Below are 18,913 nucleotides of genomic sequence, written 5' to 3'. Positions count from 1 at the left end.
GGTTGACGTCGGGCCTCCCGGCTTGTACAGAATTGCCATAATAGAATATACGAACATTCAGCAGCCAAACAGGCAACAGCAAGACTTTCCTTCTAGCCCCGACGGACAATGAGCAAACATACAAATCACATAATCGTACAATTCCGTCCATGTCCTGTACCTTGAGACGGTGAAGATTCGCCAAGTGTCTCGTCCACCACGCCTCCACAGATGCCCTGCTGTTCCATCCTTCCAATAGCCTCCTCAAGCTCATCCGCGTCCCAGCCGTCCTCAATAGAGGGGTCATCGTCCCCATCCCGTTCGACCAACTTCTCAAGTGCCTCCTCTTCCTCGGCATCCCGGATCCAGCACCCGCGTCCGCCCTCAATTCTGTCTACCCAGTCTCCGTACAGCCGCTCCCTCCAGCGGAAATTCTGTTGTTTCCGCGGTACGGCGAGCACATGGAGACCCTGGACGTCGTTGCACGCCTGCACGAAGCCTTCGAACGCCAGTGTCTCTCGCCAGTAACCAAAATATGCGTTCCCGCACCAACCCAGGTCGGGAATGATGGTCTGCACGATCACCTCGTGGACGTGCGCAAGTGTGACAGGGACCTGATGGCCTGGGGCGGGTGTGCTGTTGTCTTCGGTACCACCAGGAGCGAGATGCTCTGGGACACCGAGCGTGCGCGCCAGGACCAACGAGAGGTTTGGGCGTTGGAGGTCATATATCTGGGACAGGCGCTGGTGCGTAAGAGGAGCTGCGCACAGCGCAGACGCAGTCAGCGCGGTCGCGAGCTCCTGGATGTCTGCATCCGCGGACTGCGGGATGAGGTGGAAGCGCTTCAGCGCGGGGAGCCTGGGCCGGTTCGGCCCTGCCATTGCAGAGATGCTGCCCATCATCGTGAGCTCCTCGAGCATGGGCATGTCGCAGGGAAACGGTGCGAAAGTGTGAGAGTATTCGGTTGTGAGGCAGAGTGTCCGCAGCGTGGGGGCCACCGTGACGAAGAGCTCGTTCGCGGCGCTGGTGAAGCGCGTGTGCAGGGCCTCGCCGACCAGGGCCCCGTCTCGTGGGTTGTAGTCCCGGTGGAACAGTACTGTGTGTACTTGGCTGGCTGAGCTGGGCAGCAACGTGAGCGAGAGGTGGCGGATGAGGGGTTTTTGGTCGTCGGGACGTGTACGCGCGAATGCGAGGAATCTCTCGAGCGATACGATGGACGAGAGCACGACTGAGTGGAAGCGGACGCGAGAGGATTGGAAGTGGAAGAATTTACACGACAGGGCGAGACTGATGCCTGTGCGGCCTCCGTCTGTGCAAGCTACATAGAGTGAAGATATCCTGCCATATCTCGGGAGGGATAGCGGTGATGTCGTACATGGCTGTCGTAAATAAAGATGCAAATGCGCAGAAGTTGTTGCACAGTAACGGCTATATAGGGCGCCAACGCTATGACATTGATACCTATTGATCATGGCATCACATTCGCGCAGGGCGACGCAGACTTCAGGAACTCCTCCTTGGAGCCCAACCACACTGAACCAACGCGTGGATCTCATGGGTGAACACCTCCCACCATTTTCGTGTCGGAATCGGCGTTGGCGTCTGCGTCCGCATGCATTGCTCCGTCCACACTGTGCTTTGCCTCGGGCCCGTCCACACATCTGTCATTAGGCTTGTCTCCGTCCCCGTCCATGAGTCCCCGTCCCCGATGGACTCTCCACCGGCCTGCCTATCTTCATCACTGGCATCTGGATGGCCACCGCTACCAATGTCGTCCTCGCCCCAGTAGTGAATTGCGCCCTCGACGGAGCGCGTCCTGTCTCGTTGCTGAAGTTCGAGCCGTGTCTCCAGCTCTACCTCCTCGTCCGCGTCCTGGTTCCAGCAACCGCTCTCGCCCTCGATTCGGCCCACCCAGTCGTTCTGCAGGCGCTCCCACCACCAACCGAACCTGAGCCACTGCCCCCCGAGCGTGGGGACCGTGGGCCTCGTTGCTCATCCGGGATAAGTCCTCCAAAGCGGCTGTTACCTGAAAGGATGCTGTGATCCAGTTATCGGCCCAGCCTCACATATCGGATATGACGGGATGTACTGTGATCTCTCGCGCGCGCGGGAGCGTGACCCGAGCCTCATCGCGCAACGCGGTCGTGCCGTCGTCCTCTGCACGCCCTCGGAGGCCAAGGATGCATCTCAGGACGGACGAGAGTTCCAGGCGTTCACGATGGGAGACGTGGGACAGGCGGAGATGGGTCAGAGGGGCCGTATGCAGCGCAGGAGCGCCCAGCGCGGTCGCCCATCAATATCTATCGGTAGGTCAGGACTTTGGAATGAGGTGGAAGCGCCTGAGGGAAGGGAGCTTGGGTGGGTTCGGTCCAAAGATAGTGGAGACGGTGCCTATGGTCGTGAGCTCCTCTAGCACGGACATGGCGCACGGGAATGGGGCGAGAGGGTGGGCATATTGGGTCGCAAGGCAGAGAGTCCGTTATGTGGGGGCAACGAGGAGGACGAGCTCGTTCGCAGCATCTATAAAAGGCGTATGCAAGGCCTGGCTCTTCTCGGTCTCCTGCTTGTTCGTGGGTCTATCTGACACGTCTTAATAGCGGCAGAAGAACAATTTGTGTGCGTAGCGGCATTTTCCAGACAGCAACGTGAGCGAGAGGTGGCGGACGATGGGCTTTGAACCGTCGGGACCTGCACGTGCAAATACGAGGAACCCTTCGACCGACAAGATGGACGAGAACATCAGTGAGTGGAAGCGAGCGCGAGAGGAATGAGCATGGAAGAATTTGCACGATAGGACGATACTGAGACCTATCCGACCTCCGTCGGTGCAGGCCAGTGTGAAGATGTCTTGCCATATCTCTGGAGGGACATTGGTGATATCGAATATGGCCGTTGAACACATAGATGCAAGCGGCGGCTATATATGACGCTAACGCAATAGCATCCGTGCAATGCGTGGACAGATTCTTGCGCTAGTTGAGACCTTGCTTGACAATCATGCACAGTCTTCTAAACCGAAGACGGATATGGAATTCCGAAGATGAAGCTTCTGTGATTGTCCGCGTCGTCCTATAGTAGTATGGTTGATGAGGCGTAGGAGGCAGACAGCGTCGAGAACCATAGACCGGTTACCAGCATCGGACTGTTTTGTCTACCATTATCGCCTGCGTCAGTCAGCTCGTCGCTTGATTATGATTATTTTGACCTCTTGAGACGCATCCTGCCCAAGTTCAGTGCTTTGGGTGAACAAGTTCTGGACCACAGGTAGCGCTGCGACTTCCTCAATCGCGAGGGATTCGCCTGGATGGTGTTATTAGCATATCAGACTCCGAAATCAAGTATAGAGAAGCTCGCCTGCTTGCTGTATGAAGTCAGCGATCGTGCTTGGATTGCGTACAGTAAGCGCGATATATGCCACGGGATTATGTTGTTCCCCTCGCGGCCTTAACGCCATGTTAAGAACTCCCACAAGCAACGGTATGATCGATGGGCCATACACCTACACTAGACTCGTCAAACAGTGGACAAAGAGAGAAGCGACCCAAACTTACCAGGTCTGCACCCAGAATGACGTCCGGAGAGGCCTCATTGAAGAGCCCCGAGACAGACGGCCTTCTACTTGGATCTACCGCATCAGACCAATCCAGCAACTGAACTCTCACATTCGAATGATGAGAAGAATCATCTGTACATTGTAAGCGGATGGTATCTTTACGAGACAAACACTAGACTCACTGCAGGTTAGACTTAAGTTCGTCTCGCATCGTTGCAGGACTCGTTCGTTGACATCTGTGAGCCACAAGGAGGCGTTCTCGGGGTCGCGCCCTTCTAACTGTACTGAAGCAGCGATCAAGCCTAGGAAGCCGACGCCACAACCCAACTCAAGGACCCTGCGCGCGACGATGAGCTCTAGCCGTTTAGGTGAGCATAGGTCCGTCGTAGAGTTCGTGTACGGTTACCTGGATGCGTTAGGATATACTGCGCCAAAACCAGACTTGCGGACCACGTCCGAAGCCCTGTGGTACCAGCTTCAATGGTGGTACGCGACTCCAGCAACGTCGCACTCGCGTAACCCGGATAGACAGGTCGCTCCATTACCCGGGTTGTGGGCCACAAGTACGTAAGATACGAGGGTTGCGGCATTGCGAACCAGACGTTATTGCTGTAAAGAATGAGATGCATAGACTAATACAGGACATTCGGACATACGAGGGTGTACTTTGCAGTAAGTCAACATGATGCGAGTAGATACGCTCGTCCAGTTCATCCTGAGGCAAGATCAGTGTCGCTTGGCAGAGCACAGGAGATGTGCTCATACCTCTTCAGTCATCAGGCCTTCAAGCCAATCGACCGCCCATTTCCAGAATGAAAGCTGGTATTGACCGGAAGGCGGGAACTCTTGAAAATGAGGGTTGAGGAGCACATGATCCAGTAGGAAGTTGTGGGCAGACTTGAAAGACACGCTGGGTCTCTGTATCAACTTTGGTGATTTCAAAATAGCATACGAACGCAGAACGTCGAACAGGGGATCGGACACCATCGAGTCAAGCGACAGTTGTCGTAAGCGCCACGCGTCGGCCTCGGGGAAGGCGGGGGCCTGCCCTAAGCTCCACGTGACCGAACAGAGAAATGGGTCAAAATTTGCCAGCGAGACTTGCAATGCTCGCCCATCTTGCTCAGGCTTCGCGTCGACCCGCTCGGTCATGGCTTGCTCTCGCGCCTCGTCGGCAGTACGCCGCGAAATCCGAGGGCGGGCCTGAGGATCCATTCAAGCAAGGCCCTAGCTATGCTCTCTGGCTCCGGACCGAAGGTATCAAGTACAAAGAACCACACCGGCCGAAAAACTGGCTTGGTGGCGAAGTAGTTGAGTTCGTCTGAATGCCTTCACAACTCCATGTGGATGACTGACGTTCATGTAGCCGTTTCCCTTGAATCCTTCCTTCAAGCCCCCGACACCGATCTCGGATGCCGTCAAGACGGAGATCTGGAATGATTACATGGCCGATCCTGCCAAGTCGGATGCTCGGCATCTTGCTCAGCGACATGGCTTGAGCATCGCGCGCGTGGAGGCTATCTTGCGGTTGAAGGGTCTTGAGGAACACTGGAGAAAGGTGAGTTGTCGCTACTAAGCCCGCTCCCAGACGCGACGTTTGTAGGATGAGTTCAAATCGATTAGTCTTTAAGATGCCCAAGGGCATATGGTTAGACACATTTTACATGCATGGCTTTCTGAACCTCGTCGCGTTTCCTATTCGTTTGACTTGTTGGTGCTGACCGTTCTTCGGCAGGTAATCCGTTCTGCAACACTGTATTTGGACATGGAGCTGATTGTTCGCGTGCGGATGTTGTGTGTGATCGTAGGAGGTGAGTATCTGTCCATTTGCAGGCTTTGGGCGATGAGAACTATATCATTCTTCGCGAATTGTAAGACATCCGCTGTGCCTTACATCACACGGAGTTTGGTTACAACATTTCAACCCAACTATTAGCGTGTCGCTCGTGGAACTTCTGCTGACTTCATATCTCTAGGGCAAAGAACTTCAAACCGGGTTTCTCAAAGGCATGGAGTTCTCTCTGGGCGTCACAGAGAAACATGTGTCGTCCAAGGGCGCAACGAAGCGCGCTGCTGAAGAGCTTGGCGAAGACGCCGTTGAGGCTGATGAACTCTCAGAGGCAACGAAGGACGTCGCCCGCGCACGGTACCAGCGACTCTTCTGGGAGCCCGTGGTCGAAGGCAAGGTACGTATTCTGGCGAAATTGCGTGCGTTCTCGCACAGTATTCATTCTCGTTACAGGATCCTATCATGACCAATACTTTGGCGCACGCCGCTGTCGACGGCGCGAACTCGTCGAAAGCTCGTAATGAGGCTCTGCTGAAGAGGTTGCGGCACCTCAAATTTGAGACAGAGCCTGAGGTAGTCCTTGAACGATCAGGACGGCCAACTATGCACTTCGTCGACGTCGGCGTGAAGTTCGTTGACGTCAAGGACAGGTTGAAACGTGTTCATGCCGCCAAGCGTCGTGCTCTTCTCAAGCGCAGGCGTAAGTCCCCGGACGCTGCCCTGCTTTCTGAGCAGGCGGCGACTGCAGGTACTGGAGCCGGGGCGTCCGCTACTGTCTAGGATTGCGTTATCATGCCTGTGTATGTTAGTATTTGGATTTAATCATTGCTTTTGTCTTCACCGGTCCGTTATCCGTCCCCAACGTTTCGTTTGATACTGCCGTTCTAGTGCTCATCACTGCAGAATGGGCATGGCATTGAGAGGTTGCCGTCGCATTACCATATGTACTTACGACCTGTAAGTGGAGTGATGGCAAATGTGGGCTTCAAATTATCAGAATGTACGTATGGGCATACGCACATCTGTGCCGGACATGGCATGTAATGATTGCACTTGTGGAAGCTTTCCCCGACCGGCGCAGAAGCGTCGATCAAGCTTTCGAGACTTAAAACTAGAATATCGCAGAATGTCTGGGTTTCTGATGCGTGTCTACGGACGACCCGAAGTACGGCACCATGGAACCAGGCGATCCATGGAGCACTTCAATCAGAACTGGCCGGCAAGTCCTTCAAGTTCGTGAAGGTGCATGACTTGCGTAGTAACGCGTAACGGCCCGCGGCGGGATGTTGCGCAGTACAGAAGACACCGGCTGTCCCCTGGAGCAGCTCTGCACGGAGATGCAGGTTTCCTCTTTTCACGAATCCGATTGTACATGACGTTACCTGCCTCCGTTAGGATGTGAACGTCTACGAGCGCGGGGTATAGACACCGTTGCAATAGGATCAGGGCGACCACCTCGAGGCGAGACATTTACGGGAGCATAGAGAGTAGCGCACCGGCGTATGAAGCCGATAACGAGACCGGTGCTTGGCGCATGTGGACACCGTAATCCGTGGACGGCACGGAAGTCTTGAAGATTCCTCTCGTGACGCTTTCGATTAGGTTTGTGCGCACGCTGTCACTTCTGGCTCGAAAGTTATTCGCGCTCAGGATATATTGGATCCGATCTAGTACGTGCTGGGCGATATTGGCCCTCGAACTAGAATCCACTGGCATCCCAGGCATGCACACTGTAGTAGTCTAGTACTGACACATGTTCAGTGCCGTGTGTATGCGCATAGTGATTTACATGCGTTGTGACTTCGGCACAATCAGCACATGTAAAGTATCGTGGCACTGTGCTCACCTGGGCGTAGACAAAATGAGGAGGCAGCTATCTTGTGAATAGTACTGCGCCAGCAGCCCAAGCTGACCGTCCGCGGATGACGGTCACAACGAATCGGAATTGCCTCAAGGGAACGGACGTGTTGTCAGTTGGAGTCTTGGAGACGGGAAGGGTTAGGGTCAAAAGCTGTGCCAAGATTCCCGCGGCTATTGGCAATAGTGATTACACTGTAATCGACGTGGTTCCACTCGATGTTCTCTGAGCCGGCTGCCTTGATATCACCACTCGTCTCCATACATTCTTTTTGTATTCCAGGGGTCGTCCCTGACACATGTTGCACTCCCACGCACACAGGCCACACACGTACAGCTCCCGTCGACTCTCTGGATGCTCGTGGTTTTGCCTCCAATGCGCAACTTTCTAGATGACTTATCAACCGCGTCGAATGCTCCGGTTTCCCGTGAATCTGCATTGATTTTGATGTCGCCTTCATCGCGGTATAATGCCGTTCTATCCATGGTATTCAATTTCACCGGTTTGTTCCATTATTAAGACGGTTTCCTCCGCTGATGGCTTGCAACGGTCTAGCTCCCCGCGGCAGGCACTTGATGGGGGTAATCCCGATTCAACTTCGCCGAAGCAAAAAAACCAAACCTATCTGGCAAGCGACGCTTCGCTCCTATGGGTTGATGGCCATCTCTTGACGCTGACTCCCAGCTGATTTGAAGCGTCAATTACCCCGGTGATATAGTTCCGCGGTGTGACGAGCACGCATGCGAACACGTAGCAAATCTCTTTCTTCCAAGTCTCTTGTCTCCCCGATATGAGTGCTGAAGTGAGTGTTTGTGCTCACTCCACCTACGACTTGGGCTGGTGCTCACTACCAGTTTCAGTCCACAAAGTCTGGTCCGCCACTCAAGACAAGCCACCCGATCACATTCCTCATAATTGGCGGAGGTATGCTCAATCACGATCCTTGGTTTCAGCATCGATCGAGCTCATGTACGCTAATAGGCATCGCGGGACTATCTACCGCACTAGCATTGAGGCGAGTCGGCCATTATGTTCTGGTGCTAGAGCGGAAGAGTAGGGACGTCGCTGTAAGTTGTAGTGCCCCGACGCATGATGACCTGGAAATCTCACAACATTCCCGCTATCCTTCAGCGTGGCCATGGCGGGGTCCGGTTGCCTCCCAACCTCACGAAAATTCTATTCCATTGGGGCCTCAAGCCTGCGCTCATGCAGAGAGCCTTAGTCACGCACACAATGCTGTTCATGAGATGTGAGTGGAACATGATGTGCATCTTCCTGACGTTCACTGAGTGCAATAGATGAATCCGGAGAGGACTTGGGTGAGCATGTATGGGATAAAGGCATGTTGAAGGAAACTAGGGGCATCTACATGCTATGCACGGTATGTCGAACGGAGCTTGGCGTGCCGCACAGTTTTCTGAAGCAACGTGCTAGCATGACGATCTTTATGGTCTGTTGTACGAAGCTGCCGTGTCATCTGGAGCGCAAATACGGTACGACGCAAATGTCGTGAGTATCAACTCAGAGGAGCGAGAGGTCACTCTGCAATCCGGGGAGAAGATCAACGCCGACGTTCTGGTAGGAGCGGACGGGGAGTTCGGACTGTCGCGGTCGACAGTCATCGGCCAGGATGGGTTCGGTACACCAACTGGCCTTGCCATGTATGAGTGAGTTTCTCGTTTTGATACACATGCATGCATGCAACCTTGGGCCGATCACCACCTATGTACAGCACGATCATATCCAGTGAACATGTCACGAAACACGCAAATGCGTCGACATGGAAGGACGTAAGTGCAGTGTTCGTTATTCTAACCATGCAATCGAGTGTTGACGGTTGCTTACAGCATGGCATATTTACAGCGTTTGGAAGCGGCAGAGCTATCGTCGCCTACCCAGTAGTGAGTATCGCCGCTGAAGCAGTGCACTGGCAGGCATTTGCTCACAATCATCTAGCATGGCACCGATGACCTCGCAATGCAATTTTACGGCCCGGACGACAATGAAGGGCAGTACGGAGACGAACCTTCGGTCGATATGCCCGAAGTTACGGCCCAGTTATGTGACCAGTGCGCTCAGTTGAAGCTCTTCCTCTGCTTCACGAAGACTAACGGAGAATCTAGCTTCCAGCCACTTATGAAGCTAGCCCGAAAAGCCGTTCGGGTCTCGATCCGAGACCACAGTGATCTAGACGAATGGATATCCGATGACGGACCCTTAGTATTGATAGGGGAAGCTGCTCATCCTTTCCCAGTGAGTTCCTCCATCCCCGTGGAACTCCGCAGCATGCGTTGACCTCCGTGCCCTAGCCCGGGACTATCCAAGCTACTGCCATGGCAGTGGAAGATGGCGCGGTACTCGCAAGAGTGTTCTCCCATCTATCGGAAGACCGGCAAATCGACAGTTTCCTCTATGCGTTCCAGGAGTTACGACAACCCCGGACACGATCCGTCCGTGCGGGAGAGTTCGGCAACATTTTCTTCATGACGCTCGAGGATGGCGAGGACGCCCGCCAGCGTGATGACAGCATGCGCGCGATGGCCGCCAAAGGCACGAACGTTCTGGAAGGACTGGGCGGCGACGTCAGCAGGCTATGGGACGAGATCCGAACCATATTCGGTTACGATTGTGAGGACGAAGCGGACGACTGGTGGGTGCAGTGGGGTATGCTTCGTGAGCGGGCGCTGGAGCGAAACAACGTGGATGCGGGGCAAATGCCGGCGACGCCCCTCCTGGACTTCTCGTCATTGATGTCTTCGGTACAGGTGACCGAGACTGCGCAGGAGGAGTAGCAGACGTGTATGTTCGCTTCCGAGTCGCGCGGTTTCACTTCCTCAGCATTTATGTTACGTCCATCATACTTATCATGTTATCATGTCATGTCGCTGTGCTTAATTTTTTTTGCTATGCTACTTCACTTGTCAACACCTCCGTGCTGGCCACTTGATCCGATTGCTCAGTACGCCATTAGTAAACGAAGCGGAAGTTCATCTTGGAGTTACCCTGGGCCGCACCCGAAGGCCTGGATCAGCTTCGATTTAAGGGGCAGGAGATACCGGGAACTTACCTCATCCTTCGTCGTATCAAGGTACTCCTGTTGCTCCTGCAACCCGTCACCATGTCAGCACAGCTTGTCAATGGGAACAACGGCGATTCACTGGGCGTACGAACCTTGGCGGTCCAAGAGTTCCAAATCCTATCACGGCGCCTGTTGATGCCTTTGTAGAAGGCGTAGGTGAGGATGTAAATGACAATGTTCGCGGCGCATATGATAATCAGGGCGCGGTTTCCTCGCTTGTCTGAATGATCCTAAGTATCTAGATCCTCCCGCGAGACGGAGAGAACGACGCCAGGCTACTCACAGAGCGGCTGTTGAAGAGAAAGATCAACACAATTAACTTCCTCGAAGCTACAGAGCTTATGCTTACCTTGTCGTCCTCGCGATAGATGTTCGCCTGCGAAAATACGCAGCGTTGTGAAGTGGTGTGCGCCACGAGAACGGAGTCTGGACTCACCGATATCATGCCATCCGCTTGATAGCACATGTTGTAGATGGAGGCGGAGACGGTGCGCGTGCTAACACTGTAAGAATTCGTCGAGGCCCAGGCGACTTGCACAGGGTGCACATATGGGAAGCCGGTAATTAGGGTGACGACAACAAAGTAGACCCATGGTGATGTCTGCTCAGTGAACGTGTAGAGCGTGATGAGGAGCGGAAGAGCCCAAACTTGGAGGAGGACCGTGGCTCCGACGCGGCTGTCGATGATCTCGCTGAGGTAGCAGAAGATCAGGAGGGTGAATAGGCCGATCACCTTGGATGGAACGCTGAGGAGGTTGGTCTGAGTGGTACTGAATCCCAGCTGACGAAGGATGAGCGTGAGGTACGTCTGAGGCGGCTGGACGGGGACTGGAAGGAGAACGTCAGTGCGAGAATGGGTGCCGCGACTGCTGCGGTACATGCCCATGTGAAGAATTCCCAGTATGTACACCGGCCACATACGCCAGTCCAAGAATACTTTGAATACCATCTTGACGGTAAGTCCCTCTCGGTTGTGCATGTCGGACTTGGACGGGTCGTCTCTCAGGACGCGATTCACCATAATGACCTCCTCTCTGACGAAACTCTGTCAATATCGACGACGTGGAAGACGCAGGTGCGTGCATCAAAGTAGTATATCACGTACCGCTCAGTGAACCATCCTTTCGGACGGAACCAGGTTTTCGTCTGGGTTGGGCTCGGCGGCATCATGAAGAATGATATGATGCCAATGAGAAGAGTCAGACAGCCCTCCAAGAGGAAGAGGTACCGCCATCCCGCCTGTCCACCGACGCCGCGGAGACGTAGAATTGCGCTTGCGGTCAGTGCACTGACGATTTCCGCCACGTAGTTGGAGGCCCAGAACCACGCTAAGCGAAGCGGAACTGATGATTCCGCCCTGGTGAGAGGTCCGCTCTTGGGACAAGCATGAGCATTGAAGAGACTCACGTTCGCTTTTGGTGTAGAAGTACGACAGGTAAAGCACCATGTCGGGAATGAAGCCACCTTGCATGAATCCCAGGAGGCACCTGTGTAGGTCAACCAACAACCGCTCCGAGTGACAAGGTCGCGGGCAGATGCTACCTGGTCGCAAGGAAGCTAACTCTGTTCTTCAGCCAGAACTGGCTCAGTGAGACGAAACTCCATAGGACCATCTGAGCGGGAGTGAGCTCGTTGTCATCAAAACAGTACCATGCTCACCTGACTGGGTACCCAGACGTCAGGGCCAACACGTTTCGAAACAAGCTGGGAAGGTAATTCGGCGATTAAGAAGCACAACTATGTACTAGGCGTGAGACAGCGGTCATTCCAAACGCAAACGGCAATACCTTGAACAGTGTGTTGCCAAGGTTGAAGTCGTCCGTAGTAAGTTCAAGGTCGTCTAAGAAGTTGTCCGTGTTTGCTTGCGAGACGTTGGAGCGATCGAGGTCGAGGCTGAAGAACATGATGAAGGCCCAAATCATGATGCGAACATCGATCTTTCTGACAACGCGCTACAAGAGATGGTATCTTGAATATGCGAATGCAATAACGCCAGGAAGAGACTCACGAATTCCTCTCGCCAAGTCCACCGCGCGGACGGGTCGAAGCGATGGGTATTCTCCCAGGCAGCCGGTGGTCGATATACCTCCAGGGTGACGGGGTCGTCGAAGACGGATGGTTGAGTTGCAATGTTATCCAATGCGTATCTAGGCTTGCGCCAGAACGGCAGGCGCTTTTCTTGCGCAACTGTTGAGCCTGAAATGGGAATATCGAGGTGAGCCCCGTCCTCCGGGACGTAGGCTTCTTTGGCCGCCTTCGACTCGTCGGAGACGGTGACCTGAATTGCGTCCTCTGTCTTGGCAAGCACGGTAGACATGACTGTCGAGGACCAGGCTGCGGCGGGTCGACATCGCTGCCGTCAGACCACCTCCCTTTCTTTTAAGATCGTCTGGTCTGCGCGTTCCGTGGGAGCTGACGAGAGGAGGAGCCAAGTCAGCCCGCCGCTTGCTCATTCCTTAACAATAGCGCCAGAAGAAGGCCAAGGTGCTGCATTGAGTTGTTATCGCGACGGATAATTGAGCAGCCCAGGGAAGGCAGCTTGGCTTGGCCTGAGAAGGTCGGTCTAGATTTCTCTTCGCAGCAGGATAATGGCATCTAGTCGACGTGTGGCGTCTGAAACCGAACTTTGAGAGAGCGGTCAAGGCGTTCTGATAACCTGGAAGAGATGACTACTTCCCCCTAAGCGCGAGTAGTTTTCCCCAATGGTGCCTATGGCGCAGCATGGAAGGGTCGCGTGAGAGTCGCAGGTGGAGGAAGAGTGGTTCCCGTTCGTTATCTGTGCTTCGGGGGCGGATAAGCACCAAGAGAGTCCACGATAGAGGCTGGTACCCACCCGCTGCTCACGAGAAAGCTGAGGTCGTCTGACGGGTCACCCACAGAATTGGCTTTGGTGGACCACGCGAACCTGGAGCCCGGGGGAGCCGCTTGCAGAGGAGGAAGACACCTCGCAGTTAGCAGCTAAAAGGTGCCCCGTATCACACTGCCAGCCTGTCGGTAGCACTTGTAGGGAGCTGACGTGGAGGCCCTTGAGCATCAACGGTATTGAATGAGTCTGTACAAAACACAGTGTCATGTACGTACCAATACTCGGACAGGCTAGGACATGCAATACTGGGAGCGCCTGACAATTTTGCCGGCCCGAGACTCCGCCGGGCGCGTCCGCCGTCAAGGTAAGCAAGCAAGCCCATGTGTACATATGGAGCTCCCGTCACCTTTGAATTTGAGTTGCGACAGCGTCGACGTTGTCTACAAGCCCGCAGGCTACGCGAACAGGTGAATGCACACATTGTGAGATATCAAAGATTTCATGACTCTATCTTGATATATGTAATGTACTAGTACACCGCCATCCTAACCCTCAGTAAACGAAACGGAAGTTCATCTTCGCGTTGCCCTATGTGCATCGTTTCAGTACCAAGATGTTTCATCAATCTAATATATACATACCTCGTCCTTTGTCGTATCCAGATATTCTTGTTGCTCCTACAAGACGGCTGTCAGACCTATGGTAGTTGCAAGAAACCCGTCGCATACCTTCGCACTCCAGGAGTTCCAGATTCTGTCTCTACGCTTGTTGATACCTCTGTAGAAGAGGTACGTGAAAAGATACAGGAACATGTTCATCACTGTGATCGCGATGAGCACACGGTTGCCTCGTTTGTCTGCACGGTATGTGGTCAAACAAGGCGGCAATAGCAGTGATACCAGGAGAACTCACAGAGAGGCTATAGGACGAGACATCCAAAACGTCAGCACTCTAGTCATTCAAGAGGGATCGTGTTCCGCGCACCTTATCATCGTCCCGATAGATGTTGGACTAGTGGGTTTCGCATCAACAGTCAAGAACACAGCATGATACGGTAGAGTACTCACAGCAATGATACCGCCGGCTTGTACGAACATGTTGTAGATGGAGGCAGAAACCGTCCGTGTACCAACCCCATACGAGTTCGTCGAGGCCCAAGCAACTTGTATAGGGTGGACATATGGAAAACCAGCGATAAGAGTGACCACCGCGAAGTAGATCCATGGCGACGTCTGCGCGGTGAACGTATATAGGGCGACGAGAAGAGGAAGTGTCCAGAACTGAAGGAGTACAGTCGCGACGACGCGACTGTTGATGATCTCACTGAGGTAGCAGAACACGATCAGTCCGATCATGCCGATGGCCTTGGAAGGTATACTGAGCAGGTTGGCCTGGGTTGTAGTGTAGCCAAGGTTGCGCAGGGAGAGCGTAAGGTACGTTTGCGGGGGTTGCATGGGTACTAGGAGATGCATTGCTAATCAGCAGGGATGAAGCCACAAAAGAAACGTCACTTACCCATGAAGACGATACCCAGTGCATAAATGGGCCACATTCGCCAATCCTTCAAGATTGCCCAGATTTTCTTGATCGTTAGTCCTTCACGATTATGCATGCCGGACTTAGTGGGGTCGTCTCGGAGCACACGATTGACCATGATGATCTCTTCCCTGCAGGTGGATAGAAAAACTGTCAGCCATCATTGCGGTTGCTAGATCACGCAGACTTACCGCTCTGTGAACCAGCCTTTTGGTCTGAACCATGCCTTCGTCTGCGTTGGACTAGGTGGCATCATGAAGAATGACGCAAGACCGATGGCAAGAGTCAAACCGCCCTCGATGAGGAAGAGGTAGCGCCAACCGGCCTTGCCATTGACACCACGAAGGCGCAAGAGGCCGGTAGCGATAAACGCTCCCACAATCTCGGCCATGTAGTTCGACACCCAGAACCACGCCAGGCGCACGGGCACTGTATGATCGCGTGTCAGCATGACTTAAGGGTAATGGCTAGGACACTCACGTTCTGTCTTCGTGTAGAAGTAGGAAAGGTACAAGATGACATCCGGAATGAAACCGCCTTGCATGAACCCGAGGAGACACCTTGGTCGGACATAAGTGTTTCGTCGCTACACAGTTTACACGTCCAGCCACGCACCTTGTCGCAAGGAAGGATCCTCTCCCACTGAGCCAGAACTGGGCAAGAGAGACGAAGCTCCATAAGACCATCTAGTAAAGTGTCATGGCCTGCGGGCTTGGCAAGTTGTAGCGCACGTACCTGACTGGGGATCCAGACATCAGGGCCGACGCGCTTCGAGATGAGCTGCGAAGGAAGCTCCGCGATCAAGAAGCACAACTGTCGGATCAGTTTAACTTAAAATTCAGATTGCATGACGGAGCGCGTACCTTGAAAAGAGTGTTGCCGAGGTTGAAGTCGTTGGTCGTAAGACCGAGATCGCCCAGAAAGTTGTCCGTATTCGCTTGGGAGATGTTGGAACGGTCAAGATCGAGACTGAAGAACATGAGGCATGCCCATATCATGATCAAGAGGTCGATCTTGCGGACGATGCGCTGAACCACAGTAGTCAAATTGGAGCTTGGGGATTTGAGGATGAAAGTACTCACGTATTCTTCTCTCCACGTCCATCTCGCCACAGGATCGAAGCGGTGCGAATTCTCCCAAATCGCGGGAGGACGGTAGATCTCCAGAGTGACAGGATCGTCGAAGACAGAAGGCTGTGTCGCGATGCTGTCGAGCTCGTGCTTCGGCCTGCGCCAGAAGGAGGAGGACGCTGTCGCGACGGGGGCACCAAGCGTGGGGACTTCGAGGATGCTTTCGGTCGGACTGAACGTCCCCTTGTCAGAGCCCGAGTCGGAGCCTTCAGACACGACCTTGGGATAGACAGTCTTCGTGAGTACCGTCGACATCGCGGGAAGACCTCAAGGAACGGCAGGCAAGACTGCGCACTGGCATCTCGAGCCGACCTTTCTGTTTTTATAGCGGTTACCACGACGGAAGGAGCAACAGTGGGGGACCTGAATGATATCAGCTCCGCGACATGAGGTCCGCATATTGGCCATTGCAAGTGAGTGCGAGTATTGCGCGTTACATCAAGGGATTGCGACATTGCGTCTCTCGCCGAAGTCGAAGTACCCTACCTTGTCACGCTCGGCAACTTCTCCTATCGAGCGTGACGTGTCACAATTCTAATCATGGCCCTTATGTCAGCCTGAGCGCAAGACAGAAGCATGAGCGATATCGATAGTCTACACATTCGCAATTGCAACTTTCTATTCCCTCACCGCCTTGGCATCCCGCGTCCTCCCCCTCGGAGTGCGCGCTGAGCCGTGCCTGGAGGAGCCTTCGGGCCCGGGTTTTGCTATGTACGACATAGTCTGTCAGCGACCTATCGGAACCTGCGGAATTACGCGTACTTACCGCTTCACTCTGCGGTGCTCGCACGGTCTCGTCGACGCTAAGGATCAGGCAAGCAGCTTCGGTGGCGCTGTTGATAGCGTTGACCTTCACCAAGCTAGGCTCCCAGACGAAGGCGTCAAGGTTGTTGCGAATGCCATCCGGGCCGTCAACGTCGACGCCAAACCACTTCTCACCGGCAGCATGCTTCATACGCAACTTGTTGAGAATATCGGTGGAGTCCAGGCCGGCGTTGTCGCAAATTTGCCGGGGGATGACTTCCAGTGCTTTCGCGAACGCAATCATCACCAGTTGGAGCTTCCCGGGAATGGACAGAGCATGTTTCCGGATGCGCGACGATAGGTCCAACTATTTTCAGGGACGGACGTCAACATTAAGCCTGAAGGGAGACGATCGGCCAATCGTACCTCAATTGCGCCTCCGCCTGCGACAATGTCGCCGTTCTTGACTGCGCGTTTCACGACCATGATGGCATCGTGCAGACTCCGTTCGACTTCCTCAATGAACTGCTCCGCTCCACCACGGAGGATGAGCGTGCATGTCTTCGCCTTCGAGCACTCCGTGAAGAAGTTGTACCGCTCCCCGCCGATCTGCTTCTCCTCGAACGACCCGCAAGTACCGAGATGCTCGCGCTTGATGTCCGAGCACGTCGACTGAATGGAGCCACCGACCGCTTGAACGACTCGCGTGAGATCGTCTGCAGGCACGCGACCCGCACAGAAAATGTCACGGTCTGCGAACCACTGCGTCGCGAGGTCACCGATAGGGAGCTTGCTGAGCACGACCTTCGCTCCTGTCTTCTCGATAGCCTCGAGCTTACGGTAGATGATCTGCCATTCGGCGTCGACGATAGCCTGGTAATCCGAGACATGCTCAACGCGGACTTCCGCGTTATCCTTCTCCGCCTTCAGCTCGAGCTCGACGTTCAAACTGAGGATGAGGGGGTCGCGGAACGACTTTGGCTGTTGCTCCGCACCAGCGTACGTGAATGTCTTCTTGAAGGCAACACCGTTCACCAAGAGGGAATCCTGCATGCCGCCACCAGGGATCTTCTTCACCCCAATGAGATTCTCGTTGAGGTCTTCCGGATCGAGACACTGAACAGCATCGACGACCATCTTCGAGAAGAAGGGTTTTTCTGAGTGGATGAGTTTGGATGACATGGATGTAGACGCGCATTTGAGAAGGAGAGAACGGAACTGCCTGCAGGAACAATTCAGCCGTGACACTCGTGTCCATAGTTCATAGAGCGTACTCGGGATTGGATCTCTCCACGGTTATTTGGATGGACTTGATGTGTTCAATGGCCTAGGAGGAACATGAGAAACACGCGCGATCAACAAAATGAGGCGTACTCACAAGCTCAGCAGCTTTTCTGAATCCCTTCATGATGATGTGCGGGCTTACGCCCTCCTCGATGTATCCCCGGACCTCCTTCAACATTTGTGCCGCAAGAAGCACAACAGTCGTCGTACCGTCCCCGACCTCTGCGTCTTGTGCCCGGGCGATGTCCACCAATGTACGCGCGGCTGGATGTACGATGTCCAAGAGCTTGAGGATGGTCGCACCATCGTTCGTGATCTGGGCCTCTCCACGCTCATTTACAATGAGCTTGTCCATTCCGCGCGGGCCCAGGGTGGTGGACAGCGTTTCCGCGACCGCAAGGCATGCCGAGATATTCGAGAGGAGCTGAGGCTTTCCTTGCGAGGTGTCCGTGCCCTCCTTGAGGAGCACTACGGTAGGTTGCTGTAGATCATAAGTACCAGTCTATCTGCTGTGTCCGTATGCAACATACCATGGGCAGTCCCCGCTGCATTTTGTAGTGAGTGGCTGGAGGAATGGGGAAAGACGAAGCTGGAGCCTCGATCTAATTCTCCAGAAACGCGTAAGTAGCGCGTGGGAGCCTCTTACTTATCCAAGCTACTCGGTGATTGCCGCATGCCCTCGACGCGTCGGGTCCGCGTCGGTGGCTGCGAATGTTAGTGACCACGGACGCGTCGAGTCGCGTACGTCGTTCACTGTTCTCCTGTCACCCCACCATGCCAGCCGAAGACGACAGATCTGCTTTCTTTGCCAACTCTGACGATGAAGACATGGAGGCGCAGAGCCCCGAAGAACAACCCGGCTCGATCGTGAACGACAGTACTGTCGAGGACTCGGAGGTCGACGCGTCGCACAAGCCGAGGCCTCCAACTCAGACTCGCCAACCACTTTTCTTCACTGACAGTGACGAAGAAGAACCGATGCATTACAAACCGCGGATCATGACCCCTATACCAAATGAGGAGGACGATATTGAAGTAGAGTTGGACGTCGAGATGCCGGAATTCAATGTCGAAGTGCCCAGAGCTTCGAGTGTGTCTAGTACGTCTTCTGGTCTGCTGGGCTCTCGTCATTCGTCTCCTCCTTCCGTCATCGGG

At 54.2% G+C, this 18,913-nt stretch overlaps 7 protein-coding genes across 7 annotated transcripts; 2 read left to right on the top strand and 5 right to left on the bottom strand.

Moving 5' to 3' along the window:
* Positions 1-125: 125 nt before the first annotated feature.
* Positions 126-1,356, bottom strand: L226DRAFT_518345 (uncharacterized protein; the record flags this gene model as incomplete). The annotated part of the gene is made up of 2 exons (XM_067678544.1): positions 126-1,273; positions 1,302-1,356. The coding sequence occupies 2 exons, from the start codon at positions 1,354-1,356 to the stop codon at positions 126-128; spliced, it is 1,203 nt and encodes a 400-aa protein (XP_067542816.1).
* Positions 1,357-2,971: 1,615 nt separating this feature from the next.
* Positions 2,972-4,515, bottom strand: L226DRAFT_20556 (uncharacterized protein). Its single transcript, XM_067672861.1, has 7 exons — positions 4,298-4,515; positions 4,189-4,247; positions 3,939-4,141; positions 3,715-3,888; positions 3,531-3,664; positions 3,334-3,483; positions 2,972-3,279 (listed from the first exon to the last, which is right to left on the bottom strand). The coding sequence occupies exons 1-6, from the start codon at positions 4,307-4,309 to the stop codon at positions 3,424-3,426; spliced, it is 642 nt and encodes a 213-aa protein (XP_067542815.1). The 5' UTR covers positions 4,310-4,515; the 3' UTR covers positions 2,972-3,279; positions 3,334-3,423.
* Positions 4,516-4,638: 123 nt separating this feature from the next.
* L226DRAFT_607404 (mitochondrial 37S ribosomal protein mS45) lies at positions 4,639-6,180 on the top strand (the record flags this gene model as incomplete). Its single annotated transcript, XM_067685798.1, has 4 exons — positions 4,639-4,839; positions 4,899-5,090; positions 5,509-5,718; positions 5,775-6,180. The coding sequence occupies 4 exons, from the start codon at positions 4,639-4,641 to the stop codon at positions 6,099-6,101; spliced, it is 930 nt and encodes a 309-aa protein (XP_067542814.1). The 3' UTR covers positions 6,102-6,180.
* A 1,603-nt stretch (positions 6,181-7,783) lies between these two features.
* On the top strand, positions 7,784-10,182 carry L226DRAFT_20472 (FAD/NAD(P)-binding domain-containing protein). The gene is made up of 12 exons (XM_067672855.1): positions 7,784-7,807; positions 7,875-7,981; positions 8,040-8,103; positions 8,161-8,246; positions 8,311-8,428; positions 8,478-8,560; positions 8,614-8,846; positions 8,912-8,969; positions 9,027-9,080; positions 9,136-9,248; positions 9,303-9,432; positions 9,489-10,182. Exons 2-12 carry the CDS (start codon positions 7,970-7,972, stop codon positions 9,969-9,971), a joined length of 1,434 nt encoding a protein of 477 aa, XP_067542813.1. The 5' UTR covers positions 7,784-7,807; positions 7,875-7,969; the 3' UTR covers positions 9,972-10,182.
* Positions 10,059-12,777, bottom strand: L226DRAFT_20418 (MFS general substrate transporter). Its single transcript, XM_067672851.1, has 13 exons — positions 12,267-12,777; positions 12,046-12,210; positions 11,918-11,995; positions 11,801-11,871; positions 11,666-11,745; positions 11,364-11,601; positions 11,141-11,292; positions 10,695-11,086; positions 10,608-10,634; positions 10,542-10,548; positions 10,351-10,478; positions 10,247-10,282; positions 10,059-10,182 (listed from the first exon to the last, which is right to left on the bottom strand). Exons 1-13 carry the CDS (start codon positions 12,573-12,575, stop codon positions 10,147-10,149), a joined length of 1,719 nt encoding a protein of 572 aa, XP_067542812.1. The 5' UTR covers positions 12,576-12,777; the 3' UTR covers positions 10,059-10,146.
* A 794-nt stretch (positions 12,778-13,571) lies between these two features.
* Positions 13,572-16,066, bottom strand: L226DRAFT_549158 (MFS general substrate transporter). Its single transcript, XM_067682653.1, has 13 exons — positions 15,683-16,066; positions 15,464-15,628; positions 15,336-15,413; positions 15,216-15,286; positions 15,081-15,160; positions 14,792-15,029; positions 14,580-14,731; positions 14,132-14,523; positions 14,049-14,075; positions 13,977-13,983; positions 13,793-13,920; positions 13,706-13,741; positions 13,572-13,652 (listed from the first exon to the last, which is right to left on the bottom strand). Exons 1-13 carry the CDS (start codon positions 15,983-15,985, stop codon positions 13,617-13,619), a joined length of 1,713 nt encoding a protein of 570 aa, XP_067542811.1. The 5' UTR covers positions 15,986-16,066; the 3' UTR covers positions 13,572-13,616.
* Positions 16,067-16,120: 54 nt separating this feature from the next.
* Positions 16,121-18,363, bottom strand: L226DRAFT_475650 (uncharacterized protein). Its single transcript, XM_067676680.1, has 6 exons — positions 18,289-18,363; positions 17,853-18,239; positions 17,749-17,801; positions 16,901-17,696; positions 16,497-16,841; positions 16,121-16,437 (listed from the first exon to the last, which is right to left on the bottom strand). Exons 1-6 carry the CDS (start codon positions 18,307-18,309, stop codon positions 16,357-16,359), a joined length of 1,683 nt encoding a protein of 560 aa, XP_067542810.1. The 5' UTR covers positions 18,310-18,363; the 3' UTR covers positions 16,121-16,356.
* Positions 18,364-18,913: the final 550 nt, after the last annotated feature.

The sequence above is a fragment of the Lentinus tigrinus genome, assembly GCF_003813185.1.
Source record: "Lentinus tigrinus ALCF2SS1-7 unplaced genomic scaffold L226scaffold_1, whole genome shotgun sequence".
Taxonomy (NCBI): Eukaryota; Fungi; Basidiomycota; class Agaricomycetes; order Polyporales; family Polyporaceae; genus Lentinus; species Lentinus tigrinus.
This window is presented reverse-complemented; position numbering and strand designations above follow the sequence as displayed.

Bases quoted from the DNA above. Each gene is read 5' to 3' on its own strand.
- L226DRAFT_20556 (XM_067672861.1), bottom strand. The intron at 3,889-3,938 runs GTAACCGTACAC...CTAAACGGCTAG, and splicing joins GTATATCCTAACGCATCCAG to AGCTCATCGTCGCGCGCAGG. The intron at 3,484-3,530 runs GTAAGTTTGGGT...TGACGAGTCTAG, and splicing joins TCATTCTGGGTGCAGACCTG to TGTAGGTGTATGGCCCATCG.
- L226DRAFT_20472 (XM_067672855.1), top strand. The intron at 8,561-8,613 runs GTATGTCGAACG...GCAACGTGCTAG, and splicing joins GCATCTACATGCTATGCACG to CATGACGATCTTTATGGTCT. The intron at 9,433-9,488 runs GTGAGTTCCTCC...TCCGTGCCCTAG, and splicing joins AAGCTGCTCATCCTTTCCCA to CCCGGGACTATCCAAGCTAC.
- L226DRAFT_20418 (XM_067672851.1), bottom strand. From the start codon at position 12,575: ATGTCTACCGTGCTTGCCAAGACAGAGGACGCAATTCAGGTCACCGTC. The intron at 11,746-11,800 runs GTAGCATCTGCC...TGACCTACACAG, and splicing joins GTTAGCTTCCTTGCGACCAG to GTGCCTCCTGGGATTCATGC. The intron at 11,602-11,665 runs GTGAGTCTCTTC...CGGAATCATCAG, and splicing joins CTTCTACACCAAAAGCGAAC to TTCCGCTTCGCTTAGCGTGG.
- L226DRAFT_549158 (XM_067682653.1), bottom strand. From the start codon at position 15,985: ATGTCGACGGTACTCACGAAGACTGTCTATCCCAAGGTCGTGTCTGAA. The intron at 14,076-14,131 runs GTGAGTACTCTA...GAAACCCACTAG, and splicing joins AAGCCGGCGGTATCATTGCT to TCCAACATCTATCGGGACGA. The intron at 13,653-13,705 runs GTATGTATATAT...CGATGCACATAG, and splicing joins TGGATACGACAAAGGACGAG to GGCAACGCGAAGATGAACTT.
- L226DRAFT_475650 (XM_067676680.1), bottom strand. From the start codon at position 18,309: ATGCAGCGGGGACTGCCCATG. The intron at 17,802-17,852 runs GTGAGTACGCCT...TGTTCCTCCTAG, and splicing joins TCAGAAAAGCTGCTGAGCTT to GCCATTGAACACATCAAGTC. The intron at 17,697-17,748 runs GTACGCTCTATG...TTGTTCCTGCAG, and splicing joins GTGGAGAGATCCAATCCCGA to GCAGTTCCGTTCTCTCCTTC.